The sequence below is a fragment of the Misgurnus anguillicaudatus genome, chromosome 10 (assembly GCF_027580225.2).
Source record: "Misgurnus anguillicaudatus chromosome 10, ASM2758022v2, whole genome shotgun sequence".
Taxonomy (NCBI): domain Eukaryota; kingdom Metazoa; phylum Chordata; class Actinopteri; order Cypriniformes; family Cobitidae; genus Misgurnus; species Misgurnus anguillicaudatus.
Window position 1 is genome coordinate 13,001,733 of NC_073346.2, and position 18,905 is coordinate 13,020,637.

An 18,905-nucleotide genomic window follows, 5' to 3' on the forward strand; every position below is an offset into this window, starting at 1 on the left:
TTCACCCTCATGTTTCTCAAACCACCCCTTGAAGATTCTGACAGTGTGGCATGGCGCATTATCCTGTTGTTAATGGCCATCACTGGCAGGGAGCACAGTTGTCATGAACTTGGTCCACAACGATGTTCAAATAATACCTGACAGCTGTCAGGGGTGGTGCAATTGTGATAACAGGGCTAGTATTGGGCGATATGCCCCATTTTGAGATGCGGTCGCTGTGAATAATTTGGCCATTCGTGCACCACTTTTGATATGCAATCACTGTAGTGGCACTTTAACCACCCACAAGGCAAATCGCTGTTTGGCTAAAAGAATAATGTAAAAATATGAGAAAATTTTTTTTATTTTGGGATTCTGAGATCTGCTATGCATTCGGCTTTAGTCTTGTGATGGATAACGTTTTGACACATACCACAGTGAATTGGTCTCTCTTATTTTACTGCTGTGATATGGCTTTACTTCAAAGCATGTTTCTGATCAAGCTAGATCTCTGCCGTTCCTTACTGTACAAAGTGAACCCATGTGCTCATGTCGTTCAGCGACAAAAAGTGACTGATCTCATCTTGCAGGTCATCTCTGTGCTGTAACTCCTGCAGACACTTTCATTAAAATCAATTAAGCTGTTTACATCGCACAGTAAATCTCTTATTTAAATTTTGTAATCCTTTTCAATTATAGTGTCACTCACTGTGGGTTTTACACAGCCTACATTTCAACACGGTTATGCGTGTCATGTTATTTCTTTGGCCGTCTTTTTATGCCAAATGTAAATCAGACATCTGTAGATCAGACAGTGTCATTCTTGCTTATAAGGTCTGGCTGTGATAGACGTATAAGACAAACAAATGTGTTTGTGGTTGGATAAAGCAAGAGTGTTTGTGGTTGGATATAACACTCGATTGATGCTCTGCAACATGTTTTGCTGAAAAATGTAACATAAACACGTCAGAAATTGTTTATAAGGTGCCGGTTATCTTAAATTGAGAAGCACACTTCTGTTTTTGCCTCAGGTTGAGAAACTCAATCTTCCCACAGCTGCTTTAAAGACTGGTGGACTCCACAGGCGCAACAAGAGGCCTGTACCCTTCTCTTGAAAAGTTGGAGTCGTTTAAACAAAAACTTTTTTAACCACAAACAGGAAACCTTTTATGTTATGGCTGTTTGTTTACACATACAACATTTTTTAAGGTCCTGAAAACTTGAAGAAAAAGAACTTGTTTCAAGAGCAAGTTTTTGAAAATAATGGCGTTATCGTTTCTGCGTAAACGACAAAAATGCAAATCTGTCGGAGATAATTACGTGTTGAGTCATACATGAAACTTGACAGAACAACAATGACCATGTTTCCATCCATGGCTTTTTTTGCGAGAAAAGCTTTAATGCATCATAGAGGCTGTTTACACTTGGTATTAAGATGTGTTTTCGTCGATCGGATCATAAGTAGATGACGCTAAAGACAGGTGTAAACAGTTTTCAAAACGTTTTGAGCTCGTCCAAAACCAAATTCAGAGGTAGTCGAAAACCCATTCGATCGGATTGCTTTTGTAGTGTAAATGTGCATGTGGTTGAATGTGAGACCTCCTTCTCTCTCTCCGCCTATTTATCTAATCTGAGGTAATGAGCACAATGTTTTACGTCTTTTCTGACTTCTAGCACAAACACACAATGTACAGCGCTATCTTTAGGCTTTCATTGATAAAATTAAAGCGGCTGATCACCACGTCTTTTATTAGTTTAATTTTGTGAGCGTGTGAATTTGTGTGAAAATAGCTCTAACATATACATGTACGAAACACTGTTCAGTATGTTTACTTACAACATAAGCAGTTTCATAATATTAGTTTGCATCCATTTAAACCCATCATTACTCCCGCTCATGTTTGAATGACAGCAGAGGGACTCCACCGTCTCAACAGACCACCCCCTCAAAGTAATCAGGACAGAAGCGGTCGAAAGTGGATAAGAGAGACTGATTTAAATACCAGATGTAAACAGAATGCATCTCTCTCGTCCACTTGTGATCCGATCTACGAAAACACATCTTAATACAAAGTGTAAACAGCCCCAAAAAGTGTACAGTTTATAGCTGATGGAAATGCTTATTTTCGATAAAATTTTGCAAATGTCGACAAAATAATTTTTTGTTTAAGTTTAGCGCGTAAACGCTATGTCAATTCCTCAAATGTCAAAGCAAATAAATGTGGTGTCACATAATAGATTTTCATCAACCTCTGAAGGGCACAACAGCAAACATTGGGCGCCCTAAAATGTTGCATCCTGATTTGCCCTGCTGCTTTGTTCATTTTCATTAATTTCTTCACCTTAGCAGGGTTAATATAATTTACTAAAACTTTTCAAACATTTCTGTTAACTGAAATCCAATAAACAACAAAATTGTTAAAAGTAACAAAAATAGCATTTCAAAGCAGTACAAATGTCCAAAAAATATTAAAAAATAAAGTTAAATGTCAATAAAGTCAAAAACTAATAATTGTAATGAAGAAGCATTGAAAAACCGAGTCATTACCTGATATATGTTAAGATGTATACTGTATGCAATAAAATTGTGTTTATTCTCCTAAATATTCAATGGTTTCTCTTCATAATCAGGTCCATTCTGTGAAAGCACACTAATTTTAAATGACCAGAGACGAGGCTACAAGTATCAGGGCGCACTCAGACTATCCAAACCAATCCGCGCTCGGGCGCGTTTGACCCCCAAAGCCTGGTTTGTTTGACTAGTGTGATCACTCTGTTCCACGCCCAGGCGCGGATTGGTTAATCGCGCCGCGGATGGGTTGCAGAGGTGGGCCGGAAGGCTGTTGTGTGAGCGCAATCGCGCCTGAGCGCAATTCAAAAGGTGAAGACGTCAGTTGTGCGACCACTCACCTTCATCTGCCTCCGTAAAAACTTTTTGATGCGAGCAGCGGGGTTACGTGAGTGTCCGAGCTGCACGCGTGACAGATCAACTAAGCAATATGATGACATGTGAGAGGGCTGTCTGTAATCGCGCACCAACACGACTCCGAATAAAAAACACAGACTTATCATTACGGTGGGTTCCAGTGTTAAGAGAGCCCTTTACTTCCTGCTTTTTCCAAAACAATCGCATCTTAATGACGAAAGCGCGCCCGGACTTGGATCGATAAAAAGTACAGTGTGAGTGCGTGCACCTGGCTGAGTAGGGAGGGGTGACAATCGCGCTGGGGCATGGTTTGGTTTGGTTTGGATAATGTGAGTGCGCCCTGAGACCCTATCTGGTCCCAGCTGGGCTTTAGTCGTTATAGCTTTAGACCCGCATTTTCGGTTTCTAATGAACTCTTAAAGACCTGAAGACTGCACAAGTTGTCTTTGGATGATTTGTGCATTTGGATTTTTTTGTGAAATTGAAATGACAGCTGGCAAATTTGAATAAACTGTACTGAATTATCTCTCTGATCTCATATTATTGGTATGTGAATGGAAAAAGTCTGGAGACGGCAAATTCGCAACCTTTTTTTACGCATATTCACTTTGCTGATAACAAAACTGGGTGGAAACATCGCTAAGGGTGGCCTACGCGACTGTGTTAGTGCTACTCAAGATACTGAGTTTATTAGCAAATTTTCAGCAAAGTTTCAACATTTTACGCTTTATAGTCCAGGGTCACTTCACTTGTAGTAATAAACCTACCTCATCTGAATCTAACAATGGCATCATTGTAATGGTGTCTGGGTTTTTCCTTGGGAATGCTGCTCCCACTAACACAGTTCCACACAGTTCCTAGAAATGAGAAACTGCAAGTTTGTCGCCTTTCTTATAGTCTAGTGAGTCAGCAGATCCTCGTGTTCTGTATAGAACAGTTGAGTTGAAAATAAAGTTTGAGTGCAACTCACTGAAATTGTAATTTTAAAAAAATGTTGGTTGCATGTGTCTAAATTAGCCATAACTGAACATGCTACATCCCAGTTGAAGGAAAATGATGGGTGGTCACTCAAAGTTCAGTCTGTCATCTACTGGGGGTTCCTGCTAATTCCCGTCACTCCGGAAAGCCGCTTCCCGGGCCACGCTTCCACGTGACCTCTGCACACACTAGCACGCTTGTAGCATCTGGCCCACAAAGAGGTGACTCACTTTTACGAGCAGGTAACCTGAGTGGAATCACAACTCTAGATTTAGACGCAGCTGCCTCATTCACAGATATAATTAGCGTTTGATCTAGACTTTGGTAAAGCCATTAATGTACAAGAAGCATAGTTTATTTGACTTTCACGTACACAGACGTGCGATGCATGCGCATTACGACAAATTGCAGTGCCTCTTCTGGGATTTTCAAGGATGGGAGTCAGTTATTCAGCTTATACCATGGTTACCACAGACATTGCTCTGATGGTGATTTTAAGACATTTGCCAGGTTAGGTGTGCGTTTATTGAAAAATAATGCATATCCATGGAACATTTCTCAGCAATCAGAATAAAGCATTCAAAAGCTGATATAATCAAAAATAAAAAAATATGAAATTACAGTACGTGATTTGGAATTTAAAGTGCACTATAATCACACAAATCTCAGTTAATTGCACTTTTGTTTTTTTTTTGGTTCAAGCGGGTAACTTTTCACCCACATGCCCCTGTAAAAATTCTTTTCTACTTTGATTGATTGACATATCCGGTTCAAGCAATGCATCAAAATGTATAGGACTCTTAGATGGGTGAGATGAGTGATGAAACAATAGACCTCAAGCTATCCATCAGTTGTGTGTCAAAGCAGAGGAAACTCACTGTTCCCACATCACTTCCTTTTTGCCAAGACATTTCAAAGATATACATTGTTTTTGTGTCATGGTACAGATTTAAAATGTTTAATATGTGGCAGAATCAGAACAGCCTGCTGTGTACAAGCATTATACAGGCTACTCTGATAAAAAGTGCACTTAAAAGAGAGTACTACTGTGTGCAACATATGTATTAAAGGGACACTCCACTTTTTTTGAAAATGGGCTCATATTCCATTTGGGAATCCATTCAGCCGATCTCCGGGTCTGGGGCTAGCACTTTTAGCAAAGGTTAGCATAATTCATTGAATCTGGTTAGACCATTAGCATCGCAATGATGTTACGCAGCGCAAGAAAATAGTCCCCTTGGTAACTTTCAATAGCAGGGGACTATTTTTGGGCATTGCGTAATATCATTGCGCCTTCTGCAGCCATGTTATGGCAGCAAAGTCCTTGATTATTACGCCAGAATAAGAGTATAGTTCCTAGCCATATCAGCATAGAAAATGCTAATGGTCAAATCAGATTCAATGAATTATGCTAAGCTATGCTAAAAGTGGTATCGCCATACCTTCCAAAACGGAAAAAATCTAATGTTTAACTGTAGGGGAGCTGGAATAAAGTGATTCCCTTTAAAGCTTAGCTCTTGCAAGAGTAAAATAAATGTACTGGGTTTTAATCAAATAGGAATGTATATGCTTTTACTGGAACATATGGTATGTGATAAACACATCTCTCTGTCTCTCATATGTTACTGTAAACATTTATAGTCTTGGCAGTTGACCAACATAACTATTTATGAGCTCTGCATTAGAGTCATTTTAGTGAACTTTGGCCTTCAGATACACAGATTGCATCTACTCTATGTCTGTTGATTCCTCTTAATGTTTCTGATAAATAACAATCTTGCACGCTTTCATTAACAGGTGCTGCGTTTTTACTGCGACAGCTGCGCCGTGCCCATCTGTAGAGAGTGCAGCCTGGGCAGACACGCGGGTCACAGTTTCACCTACCTGCAAGAAGCCCTACAAGACTCCAGAGCTTTGACCATCCAGCTGCTCGCAGACGCACAGCAGGGCAGACAAGCAGTGCAGGTTAGTAATCACCTAGGGTCTTTCTTATAGGACTTATAGTTTACAGATGCAATAAGATCTGTCTTGGGTGGTCTGATGAAATGTGTTTACTGTATTCACTTGATTAGAAATATTTAATACATAATTAACTTTATCACACATATGAACATGTCATGTGCCTCTGTGTAGGGTCCTGATATCTACTTTGTACAATGAAAAGGGTTTTTTAAAGCTTGCCTTCCATTAGCATCACTGTGCGTGCCCACCCCCACTCCGGCTGAACGAAGAGAATAGATACAGAAGGAGAGGGGGTGGCCCAATGCTCGGTTACTGCCTCTATTCAGCCCTCTGATGGCCCTTGCGGGGTGGATCATTAGTCACACACAGAGGAAATGTTTCCATCTCTGTGTCACTCTTCAAAGAGGAACCACGGGTGAAGGGTGGGGGTAATACAGCCCCCATTAGGGCTGTCCAATTCCATTTTCTCGAGTGACACAAGACCGGTTGGCAAGGAGACCAGCAGTGAATTTAAAAGTGAAAGGCAGAAGAGATGGGTTTCGTTTAGAGGAGGGCGCTATAGAAAACGAATTCCAATGGGAGTTTATACCCCTGAGGTTTTCAAATGTCCTGATAACATTTGAATACGCCCCCAACCTGCTTTCTTCACCAGTGACTGCCAAAACTCAAGTCTATTTTCTGTGCTAATTGCATACATCTTATTCAATAGCCATGGCTATGTTCAAAATAGCATATTAACATACTAGTCGTAGTAAGTAGTTTTCTGTATGCATAAAGTGCTGTGTCCCACAATGTTATGTGTATGCTATATAAGTTTTGATCAGTGCAGCACGTGCTATATGCAGAAGTGCCTCACTTTATTAACGCGTAGCAGGCATTGTATGAAGAAAAAGTGCCTGACTTTATAAGCGCGGAGCTCGCGCCGTTTTAAGCTGTCCAAAACGAGGTATGTGACGTCACAGACCAACTAATCAATAGTAACACTCATTGACAACTATTTTCATCACATATTATCGATTTTATCGATTAGTTGTTGTTCCCTTATTTTTCTGGACGCCCCTGAAATTCATTGATCAATTGAAGTCTTGGCAATTGTGTTTTTTTCCCTACCTACTACTGGAGATGCACTGATGTATTGACTGCCAATATTTATCGGCCAATTTGATCGTTTTCAAACCATCTGCATAACGGCTATAACACAAAAGCCTCATATTACAAACCAATAGTTTACTAGCCTAACTTTTTTAAGGCACTGATTTGTGTAATGTCTGTTAAACCAGTTCAACTGGTTTATTTTGGATAAAATAAAGAACTTTTTGCCAAAAGAAAATCTAGGGCTGGGTAATCGATTCAGATCTTCCAGATCGATTCGATTTCGACTCACAAGCTATCAAATCGATTCAATTTCGATATGATTTTCGATTCCGGTTCTCGGGTCGGTTTTTATACTCTATTCTTGATTCGACTCAATGAATATAGATTTAATACAAATACTATATTAATAAAAAAGAACAATGAACAGCAGTTTATTGGGTGGGTAATTAATAAAAAGAAATTAAAAGCCACAACACTATAGTCGTCATCTTGCTTGCGAAATGTAAAATGCTTCCATACCTCTTACTTTTTATGTGAAGGTGGCATCAACATCGAAGAAGCACCTGAAACCGCCAAGTTAAGAATAGAAGGAACGAATGACAGGCTCACCTCTCGCTCCTTGGTAACATCACGCAAGGCAAAAAAGTGAAGTGACATCTAGTGAAGAAGACTAGCAATTAGATTAACGTTAATCTTACGTTCAATGTTTCCGTAAATAAATATGAAAGAAAAAGTCGACTCTTTGAGAATCGATTTTGAATCGACCACGTAAAAAAACAGATTTATCGCAAAAAAAAAAAATTTTTGCCCAGCCCTAACAAAATCTGTATCTTGGATCCAGTCCATGTTGAATATAATTGATTTGATGATGCAGTAAACTAGCTATTATACCTAATGTGTGTTTTTTTTAACTTGGCTAAATAAAAATGTGATCAAATCGTCATCTAAAATGGTGACAAAAATTGCTATCGTATTAAGCAAAAATCCCATCACTGCAACCCTACCATTACGGTTTTGGAAAATATTAGGTCATGTATACATATGAGAAGACTAGTATTACATTTTAAACCCAACCCACGTGTTAAACCATCAGTTATCTAAACCTTTTCTAAAGCTTCATCACATTCAGCCCCATAACAACTGAATCAACTGACTGAGCTTGACCTGTGTTTTCATGCGCTTGATTGGCTGCGTGTCCCAGTATGTCTTTAATCCTGTTACTGGATGGTGTTAAATGGAAAGCCTCTAACCCATTTATGAGTTTGAAAGTGCATGCAGCGTAATAACAATGCCGAAGGCCCGGGGCACAATCTTTGTTCTGGAAACACTGTGCATTTGAAGGACCCAATCCAGGAACGAGTCCCTTACAGCTTGGGTTTTTGTAACGCTTCATAATCTCATTTTGTCACCCGTTACGCAGATGTTTTCCCTGTTCACCCAGTACCTATATATCTGACTTGTGATTGGCTTACTTCTGATTGACAGCTCAATTTGTCATATTGATTTTGATGTGGAAAATATTTTCAAAGGATTGATAGGAATTTTATTATTTTGTCCCAATCAAATAAAGTAAACAATGCATTTTTGATTTAAAAGTTTTGCCACACAAAAGATCTAGATTTTTTTAACTTATTACTGGATAAGTAGCAAATGTCATGATAGCAAATGTGAAAATGTATTCAGTTGTGTATTCTTTTTTTCTTTCGTAATACACGGACTTCACGTGGACAAATCAAGTATTCATTTGGGTTTTACGACGTGACGTGACTTTTAAATTCATGACTCGTCCTATGCAGCAGTTTAGTTTAAGATATTTGTGATATAATGCACTTTTATTCTAAATTCATCGAAAAAGGAGGAGAAGGAGTGAGAGATTGCACCCTTAAACTTCCCTTACGAAAATTAACCATGATTTTACTACAGTTAAAACCTATTTATGGTTACTGCAAATAAAAAATATTTATGCACAGTGCGGCCTCCTCCTTATTTATTTAAATAATTTAGGCCAGCACTCTTAAAGTTTAATTTCAGACACATTGAGTGAAGCCTGCTCTTATCTTCAATTACTGTAGTAAACCTTTCCGTATGGGTCACAAATCAACTACGATCCATCACACAATTGATAATGGTTACAAAACAAAAATTTTGCACTGTAATTAGCTACCTTCGAAAGTGCATCAGAATCGATACGGATCGATGCGCACATCACAAGGACTTTTTTAAAGTGATGTGTATGGTGCATCTAAACTTCTGGACCTTCTTTGAAACTCGGATTGAGCTTCGATTAGGTTTACTTTATACTAAACATTGTTCTTTTCCACACTTTTTCTCCAAACTCTTTGGGTCATGTGACGCCTATGGTGTTTCCCTCATTGTGCAAGTTTCAGATTGGATTTTGTATGATCAGTCATCTGTAATATTGGTAATGTGACAGAAAAGGCATGGGGGGTTAATAGAGATAAAAGTGTTCTATTTTGAACTGTTCCCAATGGGGAAAGGTGCACAGTTGAGTTTCCTGGTTTCAGGTCACTTGACTCAACCAGATAAATACCAGCCCTGGATCAAGATGGCAGATTTAGGTTTATATGATGAATGGGATGGTGGACAGTTTTCATGCTAGCTGGCATGTGTGGGGCTGTGTATAGATCCAATCTGCTGTTTAAGCAGATGTTAGGGGTCAGGGCGCCAGAGATTGACCTTTATCCCTTCATTGTGTGACCTCACAATAGGCGCCTCACGCTTCCCGGATCCTTTCAAATTAAGAGGTTTTAGCTGTTTTGATTGGTGTAGAAGCGTTTTCTCTTTATAATAGGTAAATAGAGAGAGATAAATAATACTGTTTCTGAGGTGTTGGCTTATTTAAACTGCTAAAACAGCATTTTTGAGATGAGAATGTACTTTCAGTTTGTCTAAATCCAGGTTGTTGAAATCTTCTTTCAGCTGAGCATCGAGAAAGCACAGGCCATTGCTGAGCAAGTGGAGTTGAAGGCCAAGGTTGTGCAGTCAGAGGTGAAGACCATCACTCTCCGTCATAAGAAAGCTCTAGAGGAGCGCGAGTGTGAGCTGCTCTGGAAGGTAAACAAACACACGTGCACTCTTAATATAACCAGTAGACATTACAATCGCACATGTCTTACTGTCAGCATTAAATTAGTGACTTTGTTCACCATACTGATATGTTCGTAATATTAGACCAGTTGCAGAGCAGGAACATGCATTTGAAAGACAAACCCTTCCTTCTTGTTTCTTGTTTCTTCTTCCCCAAACATGAGACATGGTGCCTAACTGTAGTAAACACTAAATTATTTGTGATTAACCAGTCCTGTCACCATTTATGCAATTAGAAGAACATAAAACCACTAGTGGCAACCGCACTTTCAAGCCATTTGAAACTTTTGTGTTTGTACACAGGTGGAAAAGATCCGACAGGTGAAGGCAAAGTCACTTTACCTGCAAGTTGAGAAACTTCACCAGAATCTCACTAAGCTGGATAGCACAATTGCCACAGTGACACAGGTCCTAGAAGAGGGCCGCAGCATAGACGTCCTGCTAGCACGCGAGCACATGTTAAATCAGCTGCAGGAGCTGAAATCCCTTCGTTGCATTCTACAACCCCAGGAAGACGATCGCATCATGTTTACTCCACCGGACCAGGCTCTACTAATAGCCATCAAGTCAATGGGCCTCATCAGCAGCGGAGCCTTTGCCACCGCTTCCAAAGCTCACGGCGAAGGCATCAAGAGGGCTCTGCAAGGAAAGCTGGTTTCCTTTACCGTGGTAGGGTATGATCACGACGGAGAGCCTCGGATGTCTGGCGGTGACAGCGTGTCTGTTGTGCTTATGAGTCCAGATGGTAATCTCTTTAGCGCTGATGTTTCTGACCACCAAGATGGGACATACACAGTCAGCTACCTTCCTAAGAGCGAGGGTGAGCATTTGCTCTCAGTGCTTATATGTAATCAGCACATCGAGGGTAGTCCCTTCAAAGTGATGGTCAAGTCTGGTCGCAGTTATGGCGGGGTCGGCTTGCCCATCGCTAGTTTTGGAGGAGAAGGTGATGGGGATGGGCAATTGTGTAGACCTTGGGGCATCTGTGTGGATAAAGAAGGCTATGTGGTGGTCGCTGACAGAAGCAACAACCGTGTGCAGATCTTCAAACCTTGCGGCACGTTCCACCACAAGTTTGGCACTTTGGGCTCTCGACCGGGTCAGTTTGACCGGCCCGCGGGTGTTGCCTGCGACAGCCAGAGAAGAATCATTGTGGCGGATAAGGACAATCACCGCATCCAGATCTTCTCCTTTGACGGTCAGTTTCTTCTCAAGTTTGGCGAGAAGGGCACCAAAAACGGGCAGTTTAACTACCCTTGGGATGTAGCCGTCAACCCTGAGGGGAAGATCCTGGTTTCGGATACACGCAACCACCGCGTCCAACTCTTCGGGCCTGATGGGACATTCCTCAACAAATACGGGTTCGAGGGGGCCCTCTGGAAACATTTCGATTCTCCCCGTGGTGTGGCCTTCAATCAGGAAGGTCACCTCGTGGTGACCGATTTTAACAATCACCGACTGCTCGTCATCAGACCCGACTGCCAGTCGGCTCGTTTCCTCGGTTCGGAGGGTACGGGGAATGGTCAGTTCTTGCGCCCGCAAGGTGTAGCCGTGGACCAGGAAGATCGAATTATCGTCGCCGACTCACGCAACCATCGCATTCAGGTGTTCGAACCCAACGGCAACTTTTTATGCAAGTTTGGGACTCACGGTAGTGGCTTCGGGCAGATGGACCGCCCCTCGGGTATAGCGGTTACCCCCGATGGAATGATTGTCGCTGTGGACTTTGGGAATAACCGAATCCTCATGTTCTGACCTTTAAGGTTCGAGACAAAACTGTACAAATGAAAAAGAAGATTTTGCACATTTATCAGGAGCAAATGCAGTTATGATGGAGATATGACAACACTTGACACTTGTCTTGTTAGGTCTGTTATTGCTTTGTGCAATTCTCACTCAAGGTGTAACACCAGATGCTTGATTTTACAGCAAGAGTTAATAGTGTTTGCTCTTGGTACGTGTTTTCGAACCTTTCTTTTTCGTTTCTCAGGGAATTTCTTGCATTCTTAAAATATTTTCTCTCTGCATTACACCTACCTCATCTAGCTTATGTATGAATGTACTCGCGTTTGTGCAGAGACCTAGTCCGTGAAGTTTTATATAAAAATGTCTACCTCAGCGTTTTGTTTATTCATAGAATTCGAGGACGTGACAAATTGAAAAAAAAATGAAGCAATGTTCGGTATTTGCACAGTTCGCACAAAATTTTCCTGATTGTTACTGTGCACAGAACGCAAGTTAAAATCCCTGAATGTTTCTCAAAATGATGGACGATTAAAAGAGCTGCATATTTTGGCGGAAACGTTAGGATAACATTTTGATATATCTACTGCTATGTTTTGAATTTCATGTATATTTTAAGACATTTATCGTGTACCTCATCTAAACCTATTACCTCATTTACCGTACTTTACCTCTGGGTTACGAGCCTCATTACACATTTACCTCACTTTATGGTCCATTTGAAAGTTATGCAAGTGGAAGCAATTACCAAAAATTCATGATGAAAATCATCCGAATGTATTAAGTAAAATTTCCCGATGTAATCAAGAGTTGCTCTGGAGTGCAAATGCAGTGGAGGGAAAAACAGATACCCATGATTATTTCAAATGGGGAATATAACAGAAAAATAGAGAGGGGTGTTTAAAGATGATCTATTTTATTTTATTATTTTTTTTGGGTGGAACATACAAACAGAATGTAGACACTAAATATCAAAGTGTAAAAATGATTAAGCCCTTATCTTTGTGTTTGTTGTTTTTCGTTTTTCCAAAAATGCTCGATTTCGACAAAGTAAAGGCACATATCAGATGCAAATAGGAAAACGAGGATATAATCCAGTTCCACTAAAGATGATTTATTTCTTTTATTCTATCCTTTAAAAATGGATGTATATTCGCATATATATGTAGGCTTAAGAGTTGTACTCCAGCTTTTTCTCTCATTACAAACAGGTGCATTAGATCACAGTTTGGTTTTTGTTGTTCTATTGATTAAATGGACACAGGAAGCAGTGCAGGCCATAAAAAAAAAGATTTCCAAGGAGACCATTCACTGTCGGTGTAACATCATTTAAAACCACTTTGAATCAATTGAGCCCAGTTTAAAATTGGATAGACCGTGCCTGACTCCCGAGTTACCGCTTTAAAGTGCCGTTTGTTTCTGCGCTCGATTGATTAAAAGGAAAAGAGGAAGCAATGCATTTGGGGAATTTATAGCACTGGTTTACAGCTGAACAAAAGCACACGTTTTTCCGATTTTAGTCTGCCCAGTGTGATCTAATGTTATCGGACAGGAATTGCACAAATGCCTGAACGTAGTCGGCAATGAGATGTACTAACTGGTTAAGTTGTACCTCCTCGACTTTGATGTAGCCCATACATACTATATATCTTCTCATATCACTCTTTGGGTTTAATCCGCTCAACGTTTAGATGACAAAACATTTAAATTTAACAAATTTAACTTACATGGCTATCCTGTGTCCACTCGATCCAATCATGAGTATTAATGTGCTTGCATGTAGTTAGCGGTGCCTTGTGATGCAAAAAAATCTGATTTGAATGTTTTGCCAAAGGGTAACTATAAAAAACGGACATGTGCCAAAAATAGTCACAATAGCATTCTCATTTAGTACTCTATACTTTATTCTTAAATATATTACATTGTTATAAACATATTTGTTGCGATCATCGGGTTTATTTATGTCACATTTTAAAGGATGTGTTAATTATATGGTTTTGCTTGGAAAGTAAGAGCTGAATGTCTCGCAGACAGACATCCACGCGTTCGACCGTATTTATAGATAAAAGTACCAGCAAAGGTCACAAGGCCTCGATTGATGGAAACGAAAAGCTTATGCAATAAAGAGTAAAAGATTTGCTGCTGCTCCACCCCTCGAAACACACACAGGTCTGTCCTGTCTCACAGTATTATTACTATCACATCGATCTGTGTTTTATATTTAAGTATGCCGTTCTTATCCCGAATCCCTGCTCTCTTTAAGAGGGAATGGTTAAATTTGATATTTTTGCAGATGGGTGGATGTTAAATATGGATGTTGGGAAAAGGAGATACTTTTATGATATATACCAAAAACGACTGGGTGAGTGGTTGTACTCTTTATGGATAGCTTTACGAAGTAAGGTACACAAGCCTTACCACGCTCACGAGTCATGACCCTCCTTAGCTTTAGCTTTTGGTATCGACAGAACTGGAAAACTGCCAAAGACCTTGTGCAAATGAAACCTCAGTGTCTAGATGTATTTATATTTTTGCCCAAAGATGAATAGATTTGGCATAGAGATCATGAACACGCTCTTGATAACTTTAAATTGATTGAGGTAAGATGATGTTTTTATGTGTCCGTGATTGTTACTAGTTCTCTGTAGGACACTTAATTGAAGATGTTTGAATTGGTGGACACTGATGTCCAGTTGTGCGGTGGTCGTAGTGTGGATTTGGTGAAGGAATCAGACGTTTTACGGGTTGTGGTTCTCAGGCGAGATCAGTATTGATAAACCACTATGTAAAAAAATCTTAAAAGGTGAATTTTCAGACAGAAATCAGCACGCTATAGAAGTTCAGTGTTGTGTCATCCAAATAATGTCACTGTCTGTAAAATATATAGAATTTTTTTGCTAAGTTTAATGAAAGACGCTGTTATCAAACTCAGTTTGTGTCTTTTGAATTTCACATTGTGTACTACTATTTTGTTTTTGTTTTTTTGTTTGGTGTTTTTTTTTTTTTTGGACCTCTGGTCTCTAATTGTACGGGTTTTGTCACCATTTCTGGTGTATTCCAGCTTATGACCTCTTCCTTACTGGGGAAAAACAGAAAAATGTAACAGTTCAGAATTGTATGGTCATAGACCCTTTTTATGATTGTATTATCTTATGGAAAAAAATGTGTCTACACACATTAAAACAACTCAGGTAGCTTTGTAGAGATTTGATTAAAATTCAATATTTGTTTCCTACGGTTTGATAGTAAATCTTTTGTTAGTAACTCATGAGTTTTTGTGTGTTATGATGGAAAAAAATACTGTTGTTGAATTCCACGGGATCCTTTTCAACCACATCACGGTTTAAGAGTCAGGGAGGGGGTGAACTCGTAACATTTATACCAGCATGTCTCAACCTCACACTTGATTTTATAGTCTTGACCTTGGAGGTATATAAAACAGCTTGCCGTTTGCCTCTTTAATTGGATTTACGTCATGTACTATGGTAAATCTGTTCGAGTTTAATGGCTGCTACAGAATTGAATCAGAAATGCCTTAAAGCTCAAGAAATTGCTTTTCAAGAACCAATTATAATTGGGATGTTAATAGGAAAATTGAATGTACTGGATCAACCAAAAGATATTGAGAGAGTCAGCTCGAAGCTCAGATTTGGTGTCAGTTTTGCCTTTTAAAATATAACGATTAAAGTAGGATCAAAGTAGCAATACTGATTCCAGGTCAGTTGTCCTCTCAGGTGGAGAGGACAATGGCTTAGGAGCCCCTCCAAGAGGCGCGTGATTCTCTCCATCTCTCTTTGAATTTTTAGTTCGGCACTCGGCATCCCTCCATCCGTCACCCCCTCAACCAAAGCAACACAACTGTCATGTTTTACTTTGGGAATAAGGCTGACGAGACTATAGAAAATATTTAGTGGTCTGCAGTCTTGCTCTCTCGTCTTTTGTGGACTTTAAACATTTCCTATGCAGGTTTTTGTTTTGTTTTTTATGTTTGGTTGTTTACAAATAATAAAGTTGTACCTTTTTGGATCCTGCATTTGTTTTGTTTATTTATTTTGAATTTGAAATGAGCTTGATAAAATCAATAGTAAGCTATTAACATTACACACTGTGTTTTTAAACTGACGCATTAGGGTGCCACATGATCAACAACAGTAAAAATGACAAATTTGACCTCTTAGCAAAAGGAAAAACTGCCAACAATCAAGAATGCATGATTATATGATGCCATGGCTTTGCAATCAAAAAATGTTGTTATAATGGAAGTCAATGGGGCAAAAAAGCCATGAACAACTAATTAGGGAGAAAAAAAATGATGCTGAACAAAAACTAAAAATGCATCAAAGCCAATGTTTTTACCAATCTTTGGCATGCCCTAGATCAGGGGTGGGCAACAGTTTTAGCCCGAGGGCCACAGTGACTTTGGCAAAGTAAGCGGAGGGCCACACTTGGGAAAATTGCAATTAAACATAGTTACATGATTAAATGGTAAAAAATAATTCAATGCAAATATGTATAAGGCTGCTCTACACTTTGACTTTGTCAGCCTATTTCAAGGCCTGATCTTTATTTTTGCTTGGCCTGTCTGACCTAGGCTACTCTAACATTAGAATAACTGGATTTACTTTCAAGGATTCATTTTCTACCCTGCTGCATATTGTTCAACTGTCATTCTACAGCGATATGCCTACGTGCAAACAATTATAACACACACACACCATACGAACACACAAGACATGAGAATATAATTTATTATTATTTCTTTTCTTTATTTTATTTTGTATTATTACACGGCGCTCTGGAATGCTTGATTCTGATTGGTCAGTTGAGACATTTGCAGGTTCGTTCTTTTCAAATAATAACCGCTCCAAAATAATAACGCATAGCCGGTACTACTTGCACAAGTAAAATCGCTCCGCGCCAATAAAGATCAATAAAGATTACTGTCTGTTTGGCGCCATCTTGTGACAAACACTGGACAACCACGACAAGACACAGACAGCTTACTGAGACTGAACTTGACAAAATAGAGCATGACAGCTACGAAGCCATCACACAAAAAAATACAGAATGGGCATTAAAACTTCTCAAAGACTGGCTTAAAGAGAAAAAAATGGAGACAGACAAGTATGAAGCAGAGGATCTTAATAAGGTATTACGATCATTTTATGCATCTGTGCAAAGTTTCGCGGAAGGATAAAAATGTTAATTTAAAACAAATATGCCAATAAAACGTTTCAAATTCATATTCATGTCCAGTTTTTTTTCTTATGTGGCAAGTAGCCGTGTAATAAGCGGGATAATGTAGAGGCAGCCGGTAGTTATTGGGAAATAAGCCCCTTCAGTGTGATACAAGACCCTCCGCTTCGCGTCGGGTCCTGATCACACTGTCGGGGCTTATTTCCCAATAACTACCCGCTGCCTCTACATTATCCCTTACTTAACCACCAGGCAATGTTTCCCACAGGATTTTGAGAGACTGTAGCGGTGATGACGTCACACGTCAATTAGCATATATGTGACGTCATTGGGTCGTGTTTTACTCTTTCGTCTGTCACATTATATTGCATTTTAACACAACCAAATGCTATTTTTACATAGTATCTGTTCTGTTGTCTATAAAATAGTGATTAAACAGGACCCAGTAATGACCCACGACCCAGTAACTCTTTGTTTAATCCAACCAGCTCTTTGCGGCCCACCACAGATAAATCAATGTATGGGAAACACTGCAACCATGACAGTTTCATAAAAACTGTGAGCGCATCACGGGGGCCGGATTGAAGCACTATGCGGGCCGGATCCGGCCCCCGGGCCTTATATTGCCCATTTATGCCCTAGACTGTGAAAAAGGTTAAAAAAAATCCAGGCCACAATCTCCTTTATATTGAAAATCAGTAATTCTGTGTGCTTTTTTCTATCAAATCAGTGACACCACTTATAAACTTGGCAATTAAAGATGAAGTTAAAAGCAAGTTAAAATCATGAAAATTTTGTAAGCATTTGGTAGTTTTAATCAGTACTGAGTGTGATTAACAGATTTATGAAAAAAAAATTAATCTCATAAATTTCTACAGCCATTTAATTTAGTGGCCGTTTTTGTACACAAAAAACCCGAAAGGGTAGTAAATTTGCCCACAGTATATTGAGTTTTTGAACAATTTCAAAGCATTTTCTCAAAATATGTGTCAATATAAGATTTGTCACCAAAAATCATTCCATTTGCTGAAACACAGAGAAAGTTGTGGCCATAAAAAAAAATTGCCTCAACAACCCATAAGGGTTAAGTAATTGTTATTTGTGACCGTAGACCACAAGAAATGCAGGTATATTTGATGAGTTTGATTTCAAAACGCGATAAAGGGCATAAAAATAGTTACCATGAAAATCAGTATTTTATCAGGTCAGTATTAAAAAGTAAATTCTTAATTTTAAACAAAATCCGATGTCCGCCGTGTCATTCTGTCAACTCTTCTCCCTTTTTTCCCTAAACGCGATAAACGCCACTCCTCCTTTCCATACTTTTCATTATTTTACTCAAAGTCAACGAAAATCGAGCAGAACCAAAACATTTTACAGCTGATCGTTGTCAAAAAAAGTTCAGCGATGATGTCCCAAGTAGGCCTATAACAGCAGCAATGACAGTGTTCTTAATATGACAAAGTAAGTGTTTTGATTAATGCCATTAATGTTTATATTTTTCATCAGTGTATACCACTAATCAACTAAATGAATGTAAAATGGCAAAGATGAATGCACATTTATATATTGATTGAATAGATTTATAGCATTTTGAAAAAAAAAACTTGTCATAGATTTATTGCATTTTGGCCAAAAAATAATCATTTTTTATAATAAATCTTTGTTTAACGGAAAATAGTGATTTTCATCTTCTCACTTTCTTGTATAGAAACGCATTTTTACCGAAATTAGTCGAAATGGTTTTATTGCATTTTGGAACCAAACTCTTCATTTGTTTGTATATTTGTAGTAATAGGCAACAATTCTTTGTATGAATCAAAATGACCTTTTTAATGCCATTTAAAATCATTAGTATATTAAGTAAAGATCATGTTTCATGAACTATAAATATATCAAAAGTTGATGGATGCAGTTG

At 39.0% G+C, this 18,905-nt stretch overlaps 1 protein-coding gene across 1 annotated transcript in view; it reads left to right on the forward strand.

Moving 5' to 3' along the window:
• trim71 (tripartite motif containing 71, E3 ubiquitin protein ligase) overlaps nt 1-15,822 on the forward strand; it is a 28,858-nt gene extending 13,036 nt beyond the window's left edge. Inside the window, exons 2-4 of the mRNA XM_055209747.2 lie at nt 5,681-5,848; nt 9,881-10,015; nt 10,352-15,822. Of these exons, the coding sequence (XP_055065722.2) occupies nt 5,681-5,848; nt 9,881-10,015; nt 10,352-11,803 (1,755 nt within the window). The 3' untranslated portion in view covers nt 11,804-15,822. The remainder of the gene's footprint in view (nt 1-5,680; nt 5,849-9,880; nt 10,016-10,351) is intronic.
• Nucleotides 15,823-18,905: the final 3,083 nt, after the last annotated feature.